The sequence below is a fragment of the Varroa jacobsoni genome, unplaced genomic scaffold, assembly GCF_002532875.2.
Source record: "Varroa jacobsoni isolate VJ856 unplaced genomic scaffold, vjacob_1.0 scaffold_569, whole genome shotgun sequence".
NCBI classification, from domain to species: Eukaryota; Metazoa; Arthropoda; class Arachnida; order Mesostigmata; family Varroidae; genus Varroa; species Varroa jacobsoni.
In genome coordinates, this window is record NW_019213471.1 from 49,279 (window position 1) to 75,568 (window position 26,290).

At 39.1% G+C, this 26,290-nt stretch overlaps 2 protein-coding genes and 1 long non-coding RNA gene across 6 annotated transcripts in view; 1 reads left to right on the forward strand and 2 right to left on the reverse strand.

Moving 5' to 3' along the window:
- Positions 1 to 19,765, forward strand: part of LOC111261584 (acetylcholinesterase-1) — a 41,210-nt gene extending 21,445 nt beyond the window's left edge. The window contains exons 2-9 of the mRNA XM_022835187.1: positions 6,574 to 6,643; positions 7,990 to 8,147; positions 12,352 to 12,477; positions 12,838 to 12,918; positions 16,339 to 16,466; positions 16,789 to 16,938; positions 17,506 to 17,680; positions 19,481 to 19,765. Of these exons, the coding sequence (XP_022690922.1) occupies positions 6,574 to 6,643; positions 7,990 to 8,147; positions 12,352 to 12,477; positions 12,838 to 12,918; positions 16,339 to 16,466; positions 16,789 to 16,938; positions 17,506 to 17,680; positions 19,481 to 19,516 (924 nt within the window). The 3' untranslated portion in view covers positions 19,517 to 19,765. The remainder of the gene's footprint in view (positions 1 to 6,573; positions 6,644 to 7,989; positions 8,148 to 12,351; positions 12,478 to 12,837; positions 12,919 to 16,338; positions 16,467 to 16,788; positions 16,939 to 17,505; positions 17,681 to 19,480) is intronic.
- Positions 12,500 to 14,106, reverse strand: LOC111261585 (uncharacterized). Of its 3 annotated transcripts, none has more exons than XR_002681095.2 (3): positions 13,982 to 14,106; positions 13,651 to 13,758; positions 12,500 to 12,936 (listed from the first exon to the last, which is right to left on the reverse strand). It is a non-coding gene; the product is annotated as an uncharacterized LOC111261585 (long non-coding RNA). The 3 variants fall into 3 exon arrangements; XR_002681094.2 differs by having other exon boundaries at positions 12,919 to 13,009; XR_002681096.2 differs by having other exon boundaries at positions 12,925 to 13,035.
- Positions 18,995 to 26,290, reverse strand: part of LOC111261583 (tyrosine-protein phosphatase non-receptor type 21) — a 10,453-nt gene continuing 3,157 nt past the window's right edge. For both annotated transcript variants that reach the window (XM_022835185.2, XM_022835184.2), the window contains exon 2: positions 18,995 to 24,756. In XM_022835185.2, the coding sequence (XP_022690920.1) occupies positions 21,350 to 24,748 (3,399 nt within the window). In that variant the 5' untranslated portion in view covers positions 24,749 to 24,756 and the 3' untranslated portion in view covers positions 18,995 to 21,349. The remainder of the gene's footprint in view (positions 24,757 to 26,290) is intronic.

Consider the following 26,290-nt stretch of genomic DNA (forward strand, 5'->3'; position numbering starts at 1 on the left):
TTTTTTCAAGGTGCGTTAAAGCTTAAACATGCACCTCAGCATGTTTTGACTTAACACGACCAAAAAGGCAGAATAGACGTTTTCGCTGGCTTATTTTTGGCTCTCTGCCCTCTCTGGCCGACTGTGGGTAGTAACGCATCCACAGTTTGCTATTGAGATTAATAATATAATGTTTGACGACAACTAATAACGTTCGCTTAAGCTTTTTGAGACTTTCAAAACGTTCATCATAACAGACAACAAATACATAATCTTTCCGAAGGTTTGCATTCTGACGTAGAAAATAACGCAAGCTTCTAAGATAATCAAGATACATTTTAACTTGTTCCGTATGCTGCTCACATCAGCGACAATGAAATAGGATAGGACAGATATAGCTAAAACACCGCCGCCCCTTGTAAGCTACAACAATACTGCTCGAGAATATAACTAACCTCAATTTGGTTTCAGTACGACGTGTCTTTGAGTGTATTTTACCTAATGGTCTATACCGTACGATCCATACCGCTGAATCGACTAGCGTCAATATACAGTTCTATGGTAACGTTCGTATGGTACGTTCAGGACGTCTTTAAAGTACATGGACAACTAGCGAAATAGTCCTCATGCCGATGCGTACGGAGAAGCTACTAAGGTGTTACAAGGCCTAGATGTCAAAATTCAAAACGGCACTTATATTTGATTCTTCATTGACTGCAGTAGACGCTGGACTGCTAAAGTTCCCTGGCAACTAGGACCCCAATGATGGGCTTAGCGAAAGCAAGCAACACCTATTACAGAAGACAACATTCTTATTAATAACAACGTATTAGGAACAGATGTGACAAATAGCAACGGAAATGAATGACAGAATAGAAACTTTTATTGCCATGCGCGTGTATGTTTGCATGGAGCGAGGTCGTAGCGCTTGGACACCGATTCGTCCGTTGACTCCGAGAATCAGCGCCAATGTTGAAGTTGGCATTGGTACTGGTGTGCTTTTGACTATTTCAAGAGGAGGACACCTATTGTATTTTATAAGAGCTATATTGAATGAAACGATTCCAAGTGTCAGTCCCTTATGAAACCGGGTCAAAACGTTATGTAATTCATTCTAAACGTGAAAGACGGCTTTCATGTGGAATATTCTGAACAGCTCGCTGCCGTACACGACAGATGAGTGGAGAACTGTGATGACACAGGGCTGTCAATAATGAAAACACTTGTTGTAGCTGCCGAATAATTTTGGATCTACCTTATCGGATTTTGGTAGATTCGGTTGGGTACGCCCTTCACGCACTGGCGTATTGCTTTTTAAAAATTAGCAGTATTAGGCTGTTTAAACAGGAAATCAGATTCTTTACTATTAAACAACTTGCTTCCGCCTGCACAAACCTAACTATTTAACTAAAGCTTTGTGCAATGTCGAATTGGACTCAGCCCATAGATCCTTCAGCTTGGTCCTGACTAGTTTTCGTAACGATTATATGTGTTATAACAACATAAAAATAACAAGCCACAGAGCTCCGATTAAAGGGCCTAATTAATGACTAATTTAAACACCTATCTAAATACATAACATACGATACTTCGATTCTTGTGATCGTTGTGGATTAGAGATTGTTCAAAATACTATTTTTTTTATTTGGGTGTACCTTACAGCAAAAGCTGTTAGCTATCGCTATTTCTTCCTAGGTAACAGGTTTATGATCATATTCAATATGTATACATCTCTGCATAACGGTATGATGAATACTTAACTTATACTTCCATAGCAACTACTTGTTTATCTGCAGTCCACGTGATATTAACAGAGTTCAAGGAGCTTAACCGAATTGTTCTACATGAGTTTCGAGCTAGTTGATACTCTGTTCCAACGTCGACAGCCACAAAAGCTTTACCCCCTGCCTCTTGATTTATGTACTTGCTAGAAGTCTAGATTTAAAGTTCTTGGAGGTTGCAAGCCCAGGTAGCTGCGCAGTCGACCTATTTGGTCGACATTTTGGACTCAGCTAAATATTCTTGCTCCCTTCACATATAACAAACAAAGTGTTCATTGATACAAAGTAAGGCAGCCAATATTGGAAAATAACTGCGGACGAAAGTTTCAGTTTATTGACCAATCCAAACCGTCATCGAACTTTGCTTTCTAAAGCACATATATGGGGTGCGCCTGTCGGAGAAAAGGACGTAGAACGTTTTGACGTTGATCATTACTAGTACTATGGTCGGTGTCGTTTGTTCTCCCGGTGCATATGATATGTATGTACGTTGTTTTAGTATAAAATAGATGTATTCATTTATGTACGCTGAAAGTGTTATTGGTGAGCCATTTATCACCGGCACGGTGTCGCCAGGGCGGTATCCAGTGGTCTGCCCGCTAAACCTCGGGGAGTGCGAAGCGGTTAAGGTACAAACACGCTTGGTTTTGTGGCGGAAAAAAGCCAGCCATTTAAAAAGTGCGGTACGGTACGTAAACACTTGACAGAGACTTAGTCCTTGTGCGTATTCCCTTATAGTATAACAGAGGCAAAGAGAACTTCTTATTAAAAAAGAAAAAAATGTTTCTTATTCTTATGTGGCATGACTTAGTGTATATAGAACAACAGCCATGCAAATCATATATCGTGGCACGTATTTATCTGGCATCTTGAAGATCTCTGATCTGTCGCAAAACACCGTATCATGCTGAGTTGCTCTACGGATGACCGTTCTTTATATATATGTATATATAGGGGAGTGAAAAAAAAAAAAAGAAGAATGAAAGCGAAAAGTAGCACTCAAGCAACGTTGATTGAAGAAAAGAAGTTTATTATATTTTAATAATCATATTATCAGACAAGCAATTCATAAGGTTAGAGCAATTATTATTATTGTACTTATTTTATCAATGTAAAATAAATCGTAGGAAATAAAAGATCTTATATTATTTATTTGACGGATAAAGAATAAGACTACAAAAAAGCAAAATATAAATTTAGCAAAAGAATTGTAGTAAGTTGACATAATACCTAAAGAGATTGAGGAAAAAATTCGATATTTAATAGTTTCAGGTTTTTTTGGGGGCTAAAATTAATAATTAGTCACTTGCTTTCGCTAAAATGATGAAAATTATATGTGTTAGCAAATTAACTAAAACGGATAAAGGATTATTGCAACTTTTGGAAATTGATGCTCAGATCCGATTTTTATTTAGCTCACGTAATGCTAAAAGCAGTGATAAATCACATATATCTTATATATTAATCTATAGATGGAATACGCCGCAGCGTTTCCCAAAGTATCGTCGTAAAGTTCTTGAATTTAAAGATCTCAGTCTCCGTTTATTAAACTATAGTAAGTTTAGTAAATTAAACACAAGCATAAGGGAAAGCTAAGGAATGTTTTGTCAAATATTCGGGTAGTTTCCTTTTTTTCGTTCCGGATCATCGCATAGCGTAAGTTAGTCTTTAAGAAGCCTAAGTTTAATTTTTAGCAACTATTTCTGTTAAGTTAGATTGGTGGTGCTGCTGCATAACACATCAATGGTATAGTCTCGGAAAGAACAGCCATTGCCTAAACAACTAAATGCAAACTCTAGCACGATATACTTCTGACTCGCAACGGCGGCGACATGAACCGTGTGATTCCGCTAGATGCAGATTGCTTAATTACATAATGTAGCGCAGAAAATGGAAATGTCTGCAAACAAAATAACTTATTGCATCTCTATCATTTATTGTTGTTACCGCTGCTGTCAGTTATCGCACGGATTTTAAAAACATTTCGCAAACGCGAGTCAGTAGTGCAAACAGTTCCTATTCATAAACTGATATTAATTGTAATCTTTTTAAGACTTCGGGGGGTTCGGTATTATCATCACTGGCAAAAAAAAAAAAAAAAAAGAAAAAAAAAAACTGTACAGATAGGAAAATAATATTTTCCTTACTAAACAGATAACGTTTCAATTAGTTGAGTCGTTCTCGGCATTTTTTTTGCTTGCACTTGCGATGGTGGTAGGATATATAATGTTCTTGATATATATCATTTACACATTTTTAATTCGTGCTATGTTTTCGACATAACAGGCAATTTTGGAAAAGCTCCACACGATTTTCTAAGCACTCTTTTTTTTAAAGGTCTTTCAAAGCCAGGACTTGTTGAAAGTTTCTACTAAAACTGAACATGAATTGCTCCAAGAGATTAAAGCATATTAGTGATCCAAAAGTTACCTGTTCTCTATCGTAAGTGATACGATTTCCCGCATCATGTGCATTATTTTAAAACGTTTTGTGCTTCGTAATTCCTTCGGTCTATATACGATGCCTTTGATAAGGCCATCGGTGTACTTATACGCACGTTGGTTTTAGGTTGGCTTATGTTGGCACTATTTTTTTTTATACGTTTTGGTCAAGCTGATTTGACATTGCTTGTATTTGAGAAGAATTCATTATAATTTAGCAGAATATAAGAACTAATGAGAGAAATATAGTGTCTTTACCTGCATGGCTACCAAAAACAATCCTGACGGGACAGACGTTATCTTGATGCCTTGAGCTGCCATATGTCTTTATAGGGCGTGAAAGGAGCGTTTGTGTATTTAGTTTTTCTAAAGATGGCTAATTCAGCATTCTCCATCCTCGCAGACCTTGGTCCTTGCGAACCGCAAAGGATTAGAGAACCACTAGGCTGCAAAGCAAGGCCATTTCCGTAGCAGCTATAGTGACGTTTCGAAATCTGTAGATATTTGTATATGTTCTAGTGATCCGGTAGTGGACGTAGATGGTCTTCGATAGATTTAAGAGGTGGACTAATGAACCAAATACTTGTTCTTTCAAACGTTGTGAACAACGTTCCTCTGTTGATGTACTACGCAACCTAAATCAGTGAGAACAAAAACCTCGAAAGATAGTATGCGTGTTAGATGAAAAAAGAAAAAGATTCTAATTAGAACATAATATCTACGGATATATACGGTTTGGAAATGTTTCCGACAACCATCAGTGACACATCTATTTAAAAAGTCCGCAGATAAAACTTGTTGAGTTCGTGGAATCCTTTCGTTTTCCAAGCGACCTGATGGAACCCGTGCACCGCGAACCGTACTACGATACGGCGATTATTTTTGTTTACTTTGCTTCCATTTGCCGTCGGTCTTAATTGACGTTGAGAGGATCTACTCCTATTATTCTACTATTTATTCTTTAAGCTTTGTTTATAAGCGAATGGCTTGTACGCGTCGTTTTCCGGAAGACTAAACGCTTTTCACATAACTGCGATGGACGTCGCGAGAAAAAGGGTTCAGTACCCGTTTCGAAAACGCTTTAATCTGTTCAAAATTATTAAATTTCCGACGCTTCGCTCGCTATGGATTGGAATTCTATATGCGGCAGTCGGTACCGTCTTTAAAGGAACTAGCTAATAGGTTCTGCGATCTGTCAATTTTGACAGGTACGACATCGTTCTTCCAACTCAGTTCTCTATGTGAGCATCTTCTCGTTGCCGTTGGTGACAAGCCGAGCTACGCAAACGCGTTGGCTATTTGAAAGTTGTCTCATACAAACAGGATTAGTTAGTACTGGCAAGCCCTCTGTTCGCAACTTCATGGTTTCTATCTTGGTCCTGGACATTTAACGATAGCGTACCTATTCAGGGTTATTAGTGCCTGTTGCAGATGGTGTCCACTTGTGGTGTAGATGACAACGTTATCTACATGAGGGGCCTAATACATGAGGGAAAGCTGTTAATCTGAAGCGTAAAAAGTAACAGACTCAGGTTATCGCCTCGCGCAAATTAAGTTGTTTGTTTGGCTTTGCGTCTCTCTATGGCACCATCATCAAGGGACATATCCTTTATTAGGCATAGTACTATCAAAGCCATCTGTACTTCTAGCACCTTTGCTAATACGATGCTTCTCAAGCCAAAATGAGACGTTATTCCAAGATATATGAAAACTAGTTGTGACGACCTATTTTGCTTTTGTTTCGTCGATTGAAACCTTTCACGCTGTCATTCTCTATCTATGAGCATAAATTCTATACTGTTTGTACTACGATACTCTAGGAAAGTAACTAGCAGCTGTAAGGGAATCCTTCAGAGAAGGTTACGGACACAACCCGTCGTCGCGATTCTGTGGCAGTACTGGAATGAGACTTCTGGATCTCTAAGTTCGTAGACGACATTTCAAAATTTTCACATCACAAAGTCTGCGAACCGGACAGAATATTCTATGAACGCATAATGCAAAACTATCAAATGGATTCAAGAGCATTGCACTTGCTAAGATCTTGATGTTTAACGTGTACATTTGCGCGATCTCTTGGAAAAAACATGTCTCAGCTTCCTAAAATATGACAAACCGTTTTTTCTATAACGGACGCCAATTACTTACATCGTTAGCGATTGTGCTTCATTTGTATCTCCGGCAGTAACGCTAGACCGCTGCTTTGATTATTTCTGCTCTCTCTTTCTAGTAGCAGTGAACCATTAGTAAACTAAAATGCATGCAACACTTGAACGACCATACACGCTTCCAATACAGGACATATGACAATATGAGAATCGTGGCAACGCTTCTTTTTTAACGCTTGTTTTGCACCTTCCATTCGTTTTCAGGATATTATGATGGGAACCACCGATACAGACGGAGAATTAGTGCTTCGCCAAGTGATGGGACTTGAGCCTGGTATGTTGCTATTCCGTTGATAGGCTAAGAAAACACTGTTTTTTAAAAGCTCATCCGACAACACCTACCACGTATCCAAGTTCTTCATACATAGGAAACCTCTGAATCATCTACTCATTGACTTACCAAAAAATTACAAATCATATTTAACGTTAGTTTCTAATGGCTAACGTTCGTGAGACAGGTATCCTAATATCCTTTCAACCAGACCCAAAAATAAGTCTTTTTTTTTTTTTTCTATCACAGACTTTTATTTTTCAATAAAATCTTGTCGTAGGTCTATACAGTTCCTGGACAATGCTCCCGTCCTTCTAGCCCTCTACTCTGGGCAAATACTAGTCGGGCTCTTGGTGTTTCGAAAGTACACATTTATGAATGCGGTAGCTTTCTCAATTGAACGCACGATACAGAAGAAAGTCGTGTAGATCCGGTAAAACGTAGGTAAATACGCTGCATGATAAATGAACCCAAGCTTTCTTACTAGGGCCCGCTTTCGACAATTTCTGTTCCGAGGTTATCAAGTAATGCTGCGTGCTCCGTCTCAGTTATTGTCTTTCCTAACATCAGATAGTCGCTTAACACATATAGCAAGTACGTTCTCTCAAAGCAACTTTAATTCGACGGTCGTCTACGAACATTTACTGAATTGCTTCGGTGTTACCTTTCGTGGCTGTCGTTTTTATCCACCCCATACGTTTATCATCAAGCAAGCTGATACAATTACGGGTATATTCAGCTGCTCGAAACTGGAAGGTGACGATCAAGTGTTCCTATAGACAAGGTCAAGTTCGGGTTCTGATTTACGCATACGTATTGCCTTTTAAATTAAGGAGATTAAGGACGGCTTGGTATTCAATATCTACATTTTTAGAAAAGCGTCAACGTCAACTGACATGAAAGAGCGGTAGGCTAGAACTGGGGGTTCAAGATGGCCATAGATTTCACAAGTATTGTTCAACGTGTACACAGTCATATTATTAGAATATTTTTGACGATTAATGCCATCCTCGTGTTTCTGTTGTCATGGAAACTTTTCAGTTTACCTTTATATAGTATCATCCGTTCAAGCCGTTGCACAAGGTTTGATATGCTACGTTTCGAAGGAAAAACCTTTCAAAATAAACATGCCGTGTTACCAAAATCATCAGCGGTTCAAGTGGAACATATAGGTTAAGAATACATATAGTTTTCTGAATGTTCGATGTAGAAGGGTTGCTTCTATCTAAACCGTAGAGCTCAGTGTTACATGGACATGTTATGAGGATATGATAATAATAATGGCTATTATCTTGGTATTTGTTCTATAATAAACAATACGTTTGTGTGTATACATACGGCCTTCACAGCGTTCGAAGATCTCGCTCGCAGTTCGGGCCCCGATATTGCTGTGAAATTGGCACTTAAACAGATGTATGAGATATCGACCATCTCTGCGGCCGAAATGTATTCCGCATACATTACGGACCAGGACACGGATGATGGATTTGATGCCGTCTTGAAAAAGGTGAGCATAGGTTCTTCTCTAAATCTGCATTTGGGTATCTATGTCTCCAGCCTATGAATAGATCGACTAGGTGACTTAGATGTTCTCTGAACCTTTATCGTAGAAAGCCACCATTTAGTGGCAAGCTGGTTTGAACTTCAACATATAAAAAAAAAACACAACTATACAAGCCTACAGCGGCAAATGGAAAACATATTGCTTACGTATACGTAGGTCCGAATAACAATGGTACAGCGCCACACAGATTTGCCCTTTAAAAGCTTGCTCCCTCTCTAAAGCCTATTTAAGAAACAATCTGTATTTAAACGCCTAGGATCTCTGCAAACATTTAAGGTATTGTTTACTACCTGAGTCAAACCATAACGAAGGTCTTGAAGTAGAAGCTGGCAAAATCTTTTCTTGATGGTGATGTGCTACCCCACTGAACTTGAGTAACGTAGATACTGGGTGTGTAAAACGATTTTGCCATTCGTTTGCCAGCAACAACCATGTTGGCACGCTGAATCTTTCTAAAAGCGTATATATTTTTTCTTTATTTTTTATGTTACAATGTCACCGGGAAAATATAAAATGATCTACTTAAATGTTTCAGGGTCTTAAAAAACGATTCCTTTTGGTAATTAATTCGCTTCTTGTCTACTAGCCATTACAAAGTCAAACATCGCATAGTCCCAATAGCTATTAGACTCCTAAACCGCGAGGCTGGCACATAGACAAAGCATTCAAAAAGTCATGCACTTATAACACCATACGCACCGAATTTGTGAAATGCGGTGAAGAGGACCGGTATCGCCACCTTTCCTTTTCTTATTCATGGTTGAATCTAATTTCGTAGAAACTTTATTTATTTCAACTAATTATAGATGTACTGATAGTGGTTTGTTGAACAACGAATTTAAAAAAAAAAACGTTTAAAAAATGGCTGAGGGCTCCCACTCGCTAGGTATGAGAAAGCACTACGTAAACGTACACAATCTCTATCTTTGTTTAACGCTAACATCCGCTCTGAATGTTCTTATTTAACCAGTTAGAATTAGGCAACTACAATCTTCCCGAACTATACGCTAAAGAGCTTAAGTACATGTTTGCTTCTTAAGAGGCTGAATAATTGAGCTGGCCTGATATTCACGTCTGTTAGTGTATGCGGTGCGCCAATTAGGCCTTACGTCCCATCTTTAACACTTAGATTGGTGTATATTTTACTATTATTTTGATAATAAAGTAGCACTACAGACATCTGTTAGACCTATCCCTGCTCGGTGCGCGTTCCTTTCTGTACGAGATTCTAGTGAGATTATCAATTTCACCACACGCGGAAGTGGGTTGAAAATCTGTGACGAGACGTGCTTAAACGTCAGTAAAAAAAAAAAAGTACATACATCATAACTGGTATGAATGGGCCATTTTCGGATTGGGCTTGTATAATAAGTGCATGGATTTTTACGATACATTTTTTCTCATAGCAATGTTTAAGATAATTTGTACATAACACCGTCCGTGTTGGCACAATGAGATATGTATTCATAAATATTATCTCAATCGGTCAAATGTCCAGGTCAAATTGTTACTATCTATAGCTAGAAATGACCCTACGACGAATCAACTTATCTAAAGATGCATTAACTGATTAATTACTTAAATAACTTGAAACAGGTATAATTGAATGAGAAAATTTAAGCTTATAATAATAGCTCAATATTTGAACGTGTGCTTTTTTTATTTTATATACATCAGTTTCGCCTCTGAGGGGTCATTTGTATAATAAAATAGAAGTAAAAATGGTTGGACAATGAAACAGAGATATTATTCTCTTATTTGAAAAAGCTACATCAAGATTTTCCTTGTTTAGATATGTCTAGACTCCGACCTTGTATTTTGGAAATTGTTATCGACTTTGATAGACAGCGCAAAACATTGAGCTGGCTTTAACGTTTTCCTCGTTTACATGCAGGTTAACACTACAGCTGGCCGGCAGAAAGGCGGGTTTCAATGTCACCACTTCAAATTTGAATTAGAGATCCCCTTACCCTTTAAGGAAAAATAGCAGGATTTTCTGTTTTTTTGTTTGAAGGAGCGAAAGCATTCTTTGTATTCTGGCATATTTTTAGACGTCATTCAGTACACAAAGGAAGCATACGCATAGAAGACGCTTAACAGGGACGACGACATTTAAATCACGTCAATCTTTTCCACGTTTTTTTGCCGCCTGCCATCATTGGTTGTTATATTTAATGCTACTACGGCGTTTATCCGCTACGACCCGTGTTACTACAGTTTAGGTAATCTTTAGATTGCTTCAGTTAACTTACCGGATTTTTACAAAATAGTGAATTATTACGTAGGTTGCAGGATGTTGAATTCCGCTACCGGGCATTGGTTCAATAGTTCAAGGCATGATTGCAGGCTCAAATTAGCGGAGAAGCCCTAAGTCGCATTAAAACTAATTGTTAGAAAATTATTCGCTATAGAGGATCGTTGATGTGAAAACTTCGTAGTAAACCCATGATATGATCTTTCCAAACTAACCCTCCACGTAATTGCCCTACATCAAATGAACAAGATATAATGCTACAGATCTGTCCTTCCTATCCATCGCAAATATTCTAACAGAACATTCATACAAATCAAATAGGTAAATAGAAGATCAGACAATTCGCTGTTATGCGACCATTAATAGCGCGGTAAAAAAAAAAAAGCTGTTCCTAAAACCTAGATTCGGTAAATTCACCGTTTGGCGTTTTGCTTCCGAAAAACCTCTACGTAGCGAAATTCGTAGGATTTCATATAATATTAGAGGTCATCCGCATCTATCTTGTCGTGTTATTTTAAAGTGCTATTGCTTTTGCCATTGCTATTAGACATTTGACAATTGCAGATCCGGCGAAAATTGCTTTTCGTATGCAGACAACAGGAGCTATTTGAACAGAATAGTAAAGCAGGTAGAATCCTTCACAGACTACTACATTGATCCCTCGTAACACGTATGGTTTACTTCGTGGCGATCGTACGAATTATCGATTTGCTAAAATTGAAGGCAGAATTCACGAACTTCTCAAGTACCAAAATACATACATACATACGTGCAAAAGATATACTTTTCGCTATTATATTTATGGCTTATAGGCGTTAATCCTACCGCGGTGCGGCATTTGATTATTTAAAAAAGATAAACTAAACATTCGTACTATATTAGAATATTTACGTAAGAGTTCAGAAAATTTCAAACTAGATAAACAATAATGGTACATCGAATTACTGCGATAAACTACATACGTTCTGTTAGGTCTTCTGCATCGTCGAAGTTCCTGAATCGATTGCGTGACGCGTAAAAGCATGCGGACGCAAACGAGCGAACATCGACGCTCAGACGAACAGGACATATTACGGAGGAACGGTGGAGAGCGTTAGTAAAAGATCGCTTTGAAATTAGCATAAGGCCTTGGGGTACATCGATTTGCTTAGTGCCTTTCTACCAAACATCTTTTTTTACCAACGAAAATGCATCACGGATAGTTAAGGAAATAAACTGACTTTAGATCTTTAGAATTTAGAAGCAGTCTCTTACTGTTAGTATCTAATGAGTGTAACAAAGATGACAAACTACATCGTTGACCACGTCAGCTTCAAGGTTATTTGCAATCCCCTAAATATTGTAATATTTGCGTGCCACTAAATAAACACAAATCGTTGATCAATTGGGCTCCCGTAAAGCGTCGTCCTTCGACCACGCGAGGCGATTCTGCGGCGTCGTCAATCGAGCGGAATTTCTCGGATGACCCTATTCAAGTACCTGCACAGATGAGACCGATCATCTTGTTTAGTCTGTTTTCAAAACATACGAATATTTATCACATGAAGATTGTTTTAGTTAATCCCTTTTAGATTTGCGCCCGAAGATGCCTATCAGTTTGGTACTTTGTTTGTGTATTTATTGGTATATTATTTACTAGCGCTGATTCGTACAAAATCAAAGTTAGTTCCCCTTTGAAAACAGCCTATTGACTCTGACAGATTTCAAGACAGCAACAATGAAGTTAGAGAGCTCATCAACAATAACGCGCACCCACATCTCAGTTTTAGATTATGCATTCATCCATGCATGACTGATCAGTTAACATACTCCTTTATTGCACAAGTCTTCTTTTATTATGGCGCTGATAATATTTTTGTTTTTGTGTTCCTTTATATTTGTTGTATCCCTTAGGCTCCACGAATGTTCACCGATGTTTCGTTTGATTGCCCGGCCAAATTCTATATGAACTCCGTGGAAAAAGTAAATGGCAAAAAGACTAACATCTACCGCTACGTCCTCAAAGAGCCTCGCGCAAAGGTGAAATCAAAAACTAGATCAATTTTTCTGTCCTGATTTTATTTAGTAACTACAAGCGTCGATACCTCTAAGCTTTACCACCTTGTATTTTCACAAGAAAGATACAGGTCAAATTCATCACCCATCAATTGTTCAATCAAGTGTTTATCACCTCACAGGGGGCACGGATACCGGAGTAAGCTACTCTGTTTTGTGCCTTTTGTACGATGCTAAAAGACCAAGCAAGTTATTTTTTATTAAGATGCTTCAAAAAAGCTTTCACGTCCCTTTGTCTAGCTTTTTCCCCTCATGAGACTGTATTAGAGATTATTTCGCGGCGAGAAAATCTTTCGTATATCCTCTTCGTTTTGCGTTCTTCAGGTGTTTGTTGATGCGATGGGGGCCGGACCCGCCACTCATACCGATGATGTAATGTTTTTCCTCGGAATCGCACTCAATAAGGTGAGGTTCGCAAGCACACTTGCAACGAGACGAACGGATACCTAATAAAATGTGTTCTTCCACGAAGATATAGTTCCTCCTACTCTTGAGGCTGAAATATAGTTTCTGAATGAAAGACTGATTTTTTTTCGTGCCAATACATTAAACAAAAAAAAAAACAAAAATTTAACCGTGGTTGGAATTCGAGTGGTATAGTATATCATTGAAGCAACATCGCATGGATTGGAACAAGCAGATCATTGCTCGACCCGATTACGCAGAGTCTACTGGTCAAAGGAAAGCTCCTGGCCCTACTTTTTTTATTTTTCTGTTTACCCTGATGGCCACGAAACATTGTTTTGGCCGACTAGAGGAAATTCGTATTTAATCGCACATCAGTTTAGATGTATAAGTTGTTATTGATAATGTTTGAATGTATTGTTTCCATTGCTTTAATATACAAAATCCATATTGACTACTGTTTGAATTTAAAAACAATCGTATCATATGAAAATCCCACCACGCAAGGACCCTTGCGTAAAAAAGCAACAAACTACAACCGGTGATCGAACCGTATTTAAATGCTGGTGTGTGTAAACTAACATAAATGCCTTTTTGATTTGTGACTTGCATGATACGTAAGTTGCGAGGATTCATTGAACATTATAATATTAAATAGAACTTCTTATATTATATGTATAATATTGAATAAAAAAAGGTTTCAAACGGAAATAACTAAGCAAAAAAAATTACGCTGCTGTTGTTGTTGCTGCTGCTGCGAATTTCATTGATGGCAGGGCAGCGTACGCTTTATAGAAGAATTAATTGTCTTTTGGTAACGACGCTTGCTGCATTTTCTGGCTGAAATAGAAAAAAGAACAAAAGGCACCGTTAGCAAGTATAGAAAATGAATGAAACAGTGCGATCAATATATAATCTGAGCTAGTATAATGGCTATGGCACTAAGACTGGCGAAAGAAGGTCTTTTCTGACTGCATGACTTAGGTGAAAGATGAAGTCACCCCTCTCGAACGTGGGTGAGTGGCCCACGCCTAAAATGATCACACCCTGCTAAGCTAGTTACCTTTTTAACTCTAAGTCCAGTATCCTTGTTGTACCTGTACAGTCTTGCCGCATCGAAATCCTAATCCATTATTCTTTTCTCCGTTTAGCTACTTATTCTTCTTCCCTCGCATATGTTTTCGTCTCTCTCTCTCTCTCTCCTCTCTCTTTCCCTCTCTTGTTGTTTATGCTTGTATTTGGCTAATTGTAGCAGCTAAACGTCACAGGCCCTTGTTCGACTTCTGTCTATAATAAGTTTATCCCCTTTTCGCGCCTTGTGCCTTTACAAGAAGAAGTTCAGACCCGACCTAAATGATTTTATTGTAATTTTTTTCACTGAAGCAATTGAAAGATGGTTGCAGGTAGGAAACCTTTTGTTTGGCCTTCTGATAATTGGCGTCTATAATTCAGCTCTCTGCGCTTTAGTTCCAGTGCGTTGTAGGCCTTCCGTAATCAACACAAGCTAATCTGTACCAACCTGAATTATTGAGATGTTCCATTATTGTCGTGAATTATCTTTTTAAAGAGCCCATTGTTTAACTTTATCATTTCTACTTCTATCCTATTATACTGTGCAAATTCATTGTCATTCTTTCCGCTATTTGTTGGCTACACTATAAACTGACTCTGCCTCTTTCTTCCCGAACCCATTTTTTGAATATAGAGATATTTCAAGAAGTTAGCTAAAAGACTTGGCTTTTTCGGTGTTTGAAATTTTTCGCAGTTCGATTTTCCGAGTGCAGCATTTGACCCTATTGCCCAATATTGCACTCCTATGATATCCTTGTCCGCGCTGTCTTTGCCATTTTATAGTTTCTTTCCAACTGGCGAAACTTTTGGTATTAATACAGGTATGGAGATGAAACCTTATGTTAAATAGGTTAAATCTTATGCTCGGCCCACGGCTAGCTTATAGAAAATCCTCTAGGTGTTGTCTCAGAATAGCTGTCGCCTTCATTTGCCGTTGTGATAGTATCCTTGCCGTTTAGCTTGAGGTCCTATGGATACTGCATACTTAATTGCTTCCTGCTTTGTTTAGACCTTTAATGCTGATTTATCACGCCCCATAATTTTTCGCGTCAATTTGTGTCTTAACACTTTTCAGAAACGTAATAGTTGCACTTCTCTTGTTTTAACTTACTCGAAAATCATCTCGATAACCTGGGTTGATCCTGTAATTCTGTTCTATAGCACGCTTAAGCGTTATTGTTGGCTTCTATCCCTATTGGCCTTGGTTGTTTTTGATCCTGGCTTACCTTTGGACTGTTCGCTCGGTTCCTCTCCCTTCCTCTGTAACCGATTTCTCCTTGCGCAGAGGTCTAGTGATACGCAGGTGTCTAGTGGGCCGTATTCAATAGCTTTGGTGCTAAGGTTGGTGTTAAATTTCGCTATACAGGGCTGACTTATTTCTAACCTCCTCTGTTTTCCATTGTCCATTGTTACGCCTCCGTTTGTTCAGTTCATGCTAGAATAACCGTAATGATTTCATCAACGTTTTGTCGCTGCCCAGTTATTCCAGCAATCATCCGCCTGCGCATTTACGTTAGACTGTCTGAGATTCTATGGGGACTATTTTGTTCTACAATGTTATAATAGCTATTGCGCTTGCATACGAATGGGAGAACCCAGCCTTACTCCTCCACGGAGAAAATATATTAATCGTCGGAATAGATTAATGCCTTTGGGATTCCGAAAGGAGTGTACAGGCTTGACACGCCCTTATATCTGGAGCTTAACCAATGGTTCTGCAATAGCAGAAATAACAACAACTATTTTCTTTCGAAAATATCATTGATACCAGTACGTGACTGGGCGTCCTTGGTAGACAACGGGTGCAGCACCGTTTGTCCATCAAAGTTCCCGGGGTAGGTTGCTACGTGGATAATTTTAGATTTTTTTTTCCAAATAACAAACATTAGTTAGTGTACGCCCGACTAGACCGATGTTGCGAGATTGATAACACCAAATATAATTTTCATCGAACCGAGTATACACAAAATAAAACATAGACCCGTGCTATTTTTCATATCGTAAACACGTCTCATGGCATATTTATTAGCAAAGTAACAAAATACTAAATCATATGTTACTTCCTGAGGACGTACAGGTTTTAATTTCTTGCGTTTTTCTTTTAATCTATTTAGAGTATTCCTTTTTTTACCTTAGTCTTTAATCATTAACTTTTGACCAAATTAAGCTTCGACGGCTGTGCCGATCTTAATTCTATCATGACCAGTATGTTTTTCAAGGTCTCATAAATTTTTTGCATACACAATATGTGTATCAACTCTGCGTTAGACAATTCGACGTAGCGCGGACATTCAAAAAGAATTTGTTTTTTTCCTTAATTACTTAGAGTTCGGTGTTGTATATTTTCAGGATGTAAAACGTCCTTGGGATCCAAGAACTCCGGCAGCACTGCAAATGACCTTAGATAATTATACCGACGAGGACAGGAAGTTAGCCAAGGATATCCTCCGTTCTGTCAAGGAATTCATGATAAACGGGTACATCATAATCTGCCATTAGTAGAGCTGGTGAAATAATTGACAGAGTATAAATGACACAATTTATAGGGTATTTTGGCTTGACCAAGCGGCATTCTTCTTGTTTTTGAATCAATATCTCCTTTCTTTCCTACACCTAAATATAATCCGTCACTGAACCCTAGAAATGACGAAAATACAATATAAAGTATGTTGCTTCACCTTATCATGTCAGGGCTTATGTCAGGTTGATTAATGATTATGATTTCAATGTGTATGCAATCCGGAAAATTTAATTGGTTGTTATAGGCAACCCTTCCCTGTAACATCCTTGCTATTTCAGCAAACCCACCCTTCCTGGAAAAACTGATTTATGGCCTAAGTATTCGGAAACGAGTCCGTCTGTTGTGAATCTCACTCCCAAAACCATCTCGGTCACTGAAGGCCCTGTTTCGAAACTGTGTCACCTCTGGGCTCCTTATCTTATCTCAAGGTAAGCATGTACTAAATCTCATATGATTTTAAACGAGATAATTTAGATTCCTTGTTATTTGTATCGTATCGTTAAGTAGATGTGTCAAAGAAGCGCACTGAAAGGAGCGTATTTTAATTTTAGAGTAAGCAGTCAAGTTGCCTGTTTTTGTTTCACCTCTTTTTTTGGAACGAATGTATTTAGAATTGTACATAATACCTGTCCATAAAAATGGCGGCTTAGAAAATTCCGATTACTATTGTCGGGCTTTTTTTTTGTCTGCTTAGCTGATACAGTGGTAATCTAACTGATCCGTTTTGAGTGCGAATAGTCGAAGAACTACAAACTGATCATATTTAACAACTTACATAAACAATTTACCACCACACATACTTGGGTAAATGAAGTATAAAACAGCAGCAGAAGCTAGATGTTTTGACTATGTAATACTTTGCCCTAAATAAGAAATAGAAAATTCAGCTAAATAAACGTCAAAACTTTTTTTCGCTTAACAGCAAGCTACAGAACCGGGTTCGGATAAGTATAGCGCCAGTAACTCTCTATCTGTATTTCTGTTTTTTGCTCTAGTGACATCGCTGAACTTTACGGGTTTTCTACCACAACCACGACGACAACAACAACAACAAAGCCCATTTATCGGAAAGCGAAAACTATTATTAAGAATGGACGCAGATTGTCAAAATCTCGACATCCAGACCGTTACCAAAACTCCGCGCCTACAGGCAACTTCTCGCACGGACAAGTAATAACTGTATTGTCGGCCACCACCTGCATGCTACTATTGGTCAAAGAAGCACTTACGTGCAATTACTAAGAACATTACCGTTATGGTGTACTCGTTTGTCTCCAAAACAACATTAATAATTTGGGATAACACACACTGCTAATTAAGTTTGCGGTTTCATTCCTGGAACCGCCTGAGAAATGAAACGAATCTTTTCATAGCCGTTAAATGATCGTAATACGTCATCAGTTGATGAAAAGGAAAAGGTAAATAGTCCTTAAAGGATGATACATTCGATATCTTAACAAGGTTTCTACAGAGGGATATTTGTACCAATAGACAAAGAAGTGGAACTGGCGTACAGCTGGTGCATCAAATAGATGGATGATATAGAGGTAAGACAAGCTCTTTGGCAGCTATTTTCAATATATCAACACAACTTATGTTGGTTTATTAACGTTGACACAGTTTGACCTATTCAATCCGAAAACGGGACGTTCCAATCGCCCAACCGGAAAATGCAAATCCCGTGAGCATTTAATAATATCTATAAAGACGTTTGTGATCAATATTATGGATAAAAACATACGATCTATTGTCGTATGTTTTGATATATATTCGCCACGAACGACACAGTGAAGATCGTTCTGCCGTCGAAAACTTGTAATACGGTCATTGATTCTTCACCGGAGAAGCAGTTAACGTATGTTTGATTGATAAGTAATGATCTGTGCATTAAATTAAATTAGACATTTTTCAGTTTTGTGGCTCGTTTGCCTTGAGTTTCTGAACCAGGCTCGCAGTTGGCCACCAAATGCCCCCCATTTTTGGCTGACAAATAAAGCAGGTTTGGTTTATGGAATCCATTTTAAAACAGTCGAATATGCGTCAACTGTCCCAGCCTATATATAGCGACGAGAACGTCCGTTCAAAAGGGTTTCCTAAAAACAAGTAACATGCTAACATAACATAACTGACAGTAATGTGTAGCCTTTCAATATTATCAGTAAAAGCTATGCACATTTTCCTATTCCAGATGATAGTATATATGGAGCATCTGACGTACCAAAGCAGACTCAGACGCTGGAGCATACCTAAACAAATAATAGAATTAGGTAGTTATAAAATATTATTAACACACTACCAATCTTATGTTCATTATCGTGTGATTTGTATCCCTACAAACAGGGCTAGAGGTCAATGTTACATTTAATATGTCGATCCGAGCGGTTGATCCCTGTTGGTTTCGTAAAACACTATTTCTCAATCCTAATTGAAGCCTTGATTTCAGTTACGCTGCGAAGATTTTCCGAGGGAAGCTTTCTTGATGTATTTTACGGAACGATAGTTCGAGTAAAACAATGCAATTGCTGAAAATGCGGTTATTATGTAGCAGTATTTCATTCCTGAGGCACTCCAAGATCACAAAATTCGCTATAGAGACCATTCCGGGTGTTACTTTCCGAAATTGTAAACTTTATACCATATCATAAACATATCAACGTTATAAAAAAAAATGGCTATTCCGGTAAACACTGACTATCAGTATCTTACCTGGAGCGACTATTATACAAACCAAAACATACATATATACCTCATTACAAGATATTCCTTTTTAGGTCGGCTGACATTTTTCAGATAATCAAGAAGCATGCCTTACTCTGTCGATTGTAACATCAAAATCTGATTGTGTCTACTTGTATCCATCATCAATGATTACCAATTACTTGTCGATTTGTTCTTCGTCAGAAACGAAACTCCGTTTGTTGAAAATGACGCTGAATAAAAAAACGTTTTTGTTGCAAAATCGATTAACAGGGCTATCAACAACGAAAAACTATCTGTCTAACGTGAACACCAAAGCGGCGAGGGATTCAGAGTTAAATAAACAGGATCACGCATAAAACTGTATCTACTTTGCTGCCGGGACTTCAAAGGAGCGTAGTTTGATTAGTGATCGGAGTCTCACTTACACCTAAAATAAATGGGTGAGAAATAATGCCGGCCTTGTTGTTTCGGTCCACACATTACAAATGTCCATTTGTACATAGCCATTCATCATAGAAATAAAAACAGTGTCGCGTATATTTCACAAAAAAATAATCTTTGAACTTTTATTATAATTCTACCAAGGTTGTATTGTGTTTTGTGTATTGATACATAGCTACCTTCAACTAATTTCTTTTTAAAATAAATGTAACCTTTACCGGGCTACATTGCGGCAATTTTAAGTTGTTCAATGTCAAATCACAAAGGAAGCGAGCGTAAAAGGCCTGTGATATCATTCACCGAACGCGTTTACGTTACTCACAAGTTTTCCAAGTTGTTACATTTGCTATCAAATTGTCTTTGTTTAGGAAGTGTATAATATATTATACAGGGAGATATTAACATGTATACATTGCATATTGTTTTTTACCGCAAGAAGTCGAACTACTACAAGAGAAAGCTCAACAAGTCGTTTACAAAAAAAGTTTCAACGAATAATCTGAATGTACAGCAACAAAATTAGATTCCGTCACTGGCATGTAAAAAACATATTTTCGCCGCACGAAACACTGGTCGACCTTCAGCCATCGAGTACCTTTCGCTGCATGTTTAACGAGCAACTTAATTTGCTTAATAACTAACGACTGCTCAATCCGTCACCCTTTTGCCTAAGTCGCACTTTGTAAACATTCAGTGATAAATCAAAGTAAGAGTTTATATAGTTTCTCACGTGCTTCAGCTTTCAGTGCTATACCTATCTTCTGAGCTTGGACTGAAACGCTTCTATTTACGAAACCCGTAATGGCCGTCTTTATTTAAAAGCCTCGTAAGGGCATATGAATGAGACTGAAAAGATCGTCGGGTCTATGGAAACTTGCTTGAACAGTTACCTACACTACGGTCTCTAGTGCCGATGAAAATTCCGATTGGTTTTTTTTTGTCTCTTGCAAATTTGCTCATTAAACTATTAGATGCAAAATAACACATCTACATACAACAGCCATCGCTTCATCCGGTAAAAACGCTCCCCGGCAAGACTAGTAACGCCACACTCCGTTACAATTATTTCAAATAACTTAATGTTTATAATATCATTGCTAAAATTATTAGATATTTAGCAGCGTAAAATATAGCTGCTCAATGATGGTTGCATCCATCGTCTATACGAAGTCGAAAAATTGGTAGACAAATAAATATTTGTTCATTTCGGCCACTCAGACCTCTGATCAATTTTTTCTAAAGAGCGAGTCAAGTAGTCAAACTACCCTCTCGTGTGACTATTGAAACTATCGTGTTGGGACAATTTTAATCCGGATCGGGGCGTGTTTAATACAAATACATGTATATATCCGATAGGCACCTTTTCGTAAACAGATAATACTCACATGCTCACGCTGGATATGATTAATTGTAGGAACGTTTAACTTCTGCTAGCACCTTACTGATAATATGAGACTAGATTAGACAGGTAAACTCCAATTGCTACACACACATATGCCATACGTTAAATTACTTAAATAGTCGGTGACCTAAACCTTTAAGGTCAAGTCATATCAAGCTATAATGCCGTTCCGTACAACAAGGATGCATTTTATGAAATTCCCATTTCTATATTCTCACACTATGTTAATCTTCTCTGTGAACAATCGAACCATTTCCGCTGACGCAAGCAATCCGTGTACGCGCGAAAAGCAAAACCTAGATTAACCTTGAGTTCTTGAGGTATTGTATTAACACCTGGTAAACGAATTTGTATTGCGCAAGGGTTTGCACCGAAAGCATTCTCTGATAGCGAATATAGGTAAGTGCCTGCGGAACGTCGATAGGGTGATTATGGTCGAGACAAAAAAGAAGAAGGTCGCATAGTATGACAACGCCGGAGCGGCCAACGCCGGCAGTGCAGTGCATTACCACGGGGGCATTGCGGACCGCCCGATTCTGAGCTAGGTTCTGTTCAGATAATACCAGCCGACGAACACTTTCGATTTCCTCCATAAACGATAGAAAGCCGTGGATATCCAATGGGCAGCCGTGATCAGGCCAGTCCGTGTATTGAAGATGGTACACGGTCCGTGTCACTCGTGTCGGCAGGTACTGCACTTGCAGGGCACACGTTGTAAATGTCGAAGACACATAGGTTGTCTTGCGTGTGACCACGAAGTCCTTGAACGTTACCCGCGAATCATCCGCCTGAGGCCAGTACGGATGACATTTCTCCTTGCCACCCTCAACTACATCGGTTAACATAACTATAATCGCCGTGTTATTCTCCCAAATCATTTGCCAAAAGTGAAAGCATGTGTTGGCCATGGGACCCTGTGCAGCGATATAAAATCGATGCATTTCGCCAATACTCACGGAGACATGTGATGCATTGATATAGCCAGTACGGTTATCTTTTGATGGGCCGAGTCGCACCCGGTTCTCCTCGTACGGTAGAACATCTTTGAAGCGATTGCGAGGCATGTTCTCGGCTAACATTGCCGTAGCAAAGTTCGCCATTGGTTTCTTTTTGACTATCTGTTCAAACTCCTGGAAAACGTGGCCACCAGCTAACTTCGTCTCGAGGTCCTGTATCCGCGAGTCTTTTGGTGGTTCATCCATCATTTTCTCAACCATTACGCTGTCGTGTACGTTTTCTAAAATATCGGGTTTCACACTGGGGCCCGCAAGGCCGTTCATCGCTGCTAGCAGCATTGGCCCTGCTAGGACATTCGAGGACCGTGAATGGGATTCCGCTAGGGAAGGAGTAACAGTGGCGCTAGTGCTGTTAGCAGTACTAGTGGCGACAGTGGGAGAAACCGCTGCTAATGCTGTTCGATCCGAGCTATAATGCGTAGACGTGACCTGCACCTTGGTAATGTTGGCCTCTTTCGCCGAAGTCTCACTATTATAGGACTGATAGGCCACCTTCTGGTTATTAACAGTAACAACAGTGGCCGTTGTTGATGGCTTGCTATTATTACAAGTGGGGTTATTGTTATTTGGGGTATTACTGGAACCGCCATTACTATTACTAGTATACCTAGATGCAGACTGGAGCGGGGTGTGTGTAGCTGAAGTATGTGTCGAAGAACTATCGGACGAAAGTCGCGATCTTGACAGATCAGCATGCTGCAACTGCGATTGCCCAATCACGTCTGGTGCCGTTTGAATCTGGACAAATGACGAATGGCAGCTATTTAGCGACTGAGTTAGATCGGGAACCGATGTGCTAGTGCCTCGACCAGTCGATGTTGTGATAGCAACTCGCGCTTCTATCGGGTACAGATCTCGAGCTCCCGGCAAGACAGCGCTTTGTCTACGATCAAGGTTAATGTTAAGTTCTGGTGTACTGTTATACTGTGTATGCATCGCAGTTTGATAAGGTAGATTTGAGGTTGTTTTAGAAATTTGTCGTGAATACACGCCCACAAGCTCTTGAGACGAATTACCTATGGCCTGCAGGTCGGTGCTATATTGGCCGTACTGCGAATATGAATTGAGAGGCATTAGTGGATTGTAAGATTTTGATGTAGGGCTAATATCGATGTTTGAGCTAGGAATAGAACTTGCATAATTTCCGTAGAGTCGGTTGTGATGATTATGCTGATGACCCTGCGTACTGTGGTGACATCTGTGAGCAGAGCTGCCGTATGAGAGGTCGTTAAGGCTTGCGGAAATTTGGTACTTCATTCGAATTGCCTGTTCGTAGTCCGGTGCTTTACGATAATCTGGCAAAAGAGCCCTACGAACTTCCTCTGAATTTGCCAACAGCATGGAAACATTTTCATAATCAGGCTCCTCTTTGGCCACCATCAATTGTGTGACAATCATTTGGGTCACGTGGCGTGGACCGCTACCAGCTGTCGACACGCAAGGAGTTGAGTTAGGCGGAGCCACCTGCAGCCCCCCACCAGTTATCTGTTGCTGTTGTCCAATGTGACTTGTTTGCGTCTCCGTGTTGTAGACGCCGCTGTCTAAATCATCTAAACTACCCAAACTATGGGCGTTGTTGTTCGTATTGTTGTTGTTATTGTTAACAACAAGTGGTGACCGCATGGGACCCTCGTTAATCGCGTGCTGGTTCTTGATAACCTCTTTATCTCTGCTGCTGCTGCCACCTGCAATGGCGACAAAGGGTCCAGCTGCATTGCCATTACTATCTGCTTCTAGTTGCTTCATTTGCATATAGAACTTGTGTTGCTGTACACACTGTTTCCAAATATACTTAGCCGTAATTACATCATCCAACTGGAATTGCGCACAGCAGTTCGTGTCTCGGCCTTCGACCTTGAAGAACTTTTTGTGATGGATAAGGTCCACTATTTCTGACCACTGATACGCCATTGACTGTTCGTGCTGTATTCGAGATGGGTAGCGAACCGTCACACCCAATGCAGATACGCCTAACGTAACATCCTGGCCAATCTGATCCTTTACGTTAAACAATTCCTCTCCATAACCTTCCAGCCGCTGTACCGCCATTAAATAGTACAGTTCGGCAACCGCATGCGGGGTGCCATGAAGACTCTGGTGCGCTTTAATAATCTCCTCAAGCAGTTGATCTCCTTGATTGCCACCTGCTACCCCGGTGAGGTATTTCGGAACTAGAACAAAGTTCTTGAGATATTCGGGCGTATGGTGTTCAGGTCGATGGTCACCAAATTCCGCTTGTAGGCTAAATGAGGCTAGTTGCACCGCCTCTTCGCGGTTACAACGCAGACGGCCTTCAAGAATGTCACTTTTGAGGTGGGAAAAGTAGTAATATCTCGTGGGTTCATCGGACAAATGGTCGACGTTGAACACATAAAACATAATGCCAAGTGTCAGTGAAAACTCTTGCGCGTATTTATCTAGTTGTTTCTTAAGTGGCCTATCCAGATCGACCCAGCGTTGACTGCCATCTTTGGTGGCGTATCGCAGACCGAAATATTCAGTTTGGGCAATTTGCAGTCGCTGACATACATTGTCGAGACACTCGTGTCCGATGGTTCGCGAACTCAGTATGCATTCAACCGTTCCATTCTCAAGCAGTTTGACGATGATCACACATAGCGATTTAGACACCACCGAGTAGTTCCTAGATTTTTTGAGCTTCAGCAGCCCGAACGGCATCGCGCCACCTAGAATTCAGACAACATGAAAATGAAATTAGATTAAAGCTATCTGTTAGCAGTAAACACGAAAAATCTCCTTGTAAGATTTCTGGATAAAATTAACCGGTCAACAACAAACTTAATAACCGATCTAAATCTATAGAAAATATTAAAAACAACTTCCGAGTTTTTAGCATTTGAATCGGTGCGTAACAAACTAAAACCGTGGCACTATGCTGCCCTTCGTGGTTTTTCTTTTTGATTTATTTAAACGCATTTTTTTTACACAATATTTTTTGTATTCCGTGAAAAACTTGATTTGTTCATATGCTAAGTATGATAACTAGCAGATCCTTCATGGGTAATATATATATATATATTGTGTTTCCGAAGAAGTGTTGTAGCCAGATGGCTGCAAAGTCATAGGTCTTTGGTCTTATAAGTTGAGTGAGTAAACGGCCTGAAGTTAGTAATGTTGCTGTCGTTCCGGAAACTTCAATGCGAAAGATGTCCTTTGCAATAATCGACAAACTATAAATTATATATTATTGCGAAGGTTGAGCAAGATGGACACGTGAGTAACTATGATATCGCTAGCGAACGAAACATCCTCCATCAACCAGCTTTGAAAAGGCCGGCTACTAAAAGCTCGATGTTTGAGTACTACACGAATTTGTTCGATCGTACAAACTGAGTTGATGTTATGTTTTTGCTGGAACTGGAAAGGTATCATGCGATATAAGTTGCTCAACTAACAATGTTGTAAGAAGCGATTGAAAAAAAACGACTAGAGCTACTGAGCAGTTGTTTTTTTTACCGGGACAATGCTTCGACCAGACACATAATTTACAACTATTCAACAAAAAATTGAAAGAATTTCAACAATAAATTTAATACATTTCCTGTATAGTCCAAATCTTCTATTTCGATTTCATAGAAACTTCCTTGATGGCGTTACAAAAATCACTGAATGTAATTTTTCGTCTAGAAACTACGGAGGTTCTACAGTGATGGATGGATCAAAACGATGGGTATTTACTTTGGTAATAGCATTTTAAAATTTTCGGTTTGGGTTAAAAACGTCAACTTTTTCGACGTTTATAGATATGTGTGTGTTAAAGATGTGTGCATATATGTGTATGAATGGATGAATTATATTTCCATTTTAGCTACTATTACTGTTTCAACTATGGCTAAAAGCGTTCTTAAAGACTATCATAAATGTGAATACTATTTAGATCTCTCACGCGTGTAATTTAGACTTAAAATATCTAAGGGACGTTTATTCAACTGGCTGTATGCGGAAACATGAATTCTCTGCAACAAAAGCCCGACTCATCGCCACCCACGACTTGAATCACGAGTCGAATGTCAACAGAAAATATGTTAAAAGAATTTCAGTGGGTAGAAGATACCACCTGACGTATTTACGGAGTGTCGTCGTCGTCATCATCGTCATTTGGCCTGTTTGAATCCTCGATGTACTGTCCTGTTTTATTTACGCATATATATATATATATATATATATATATATATATATATATATATATATATACATATA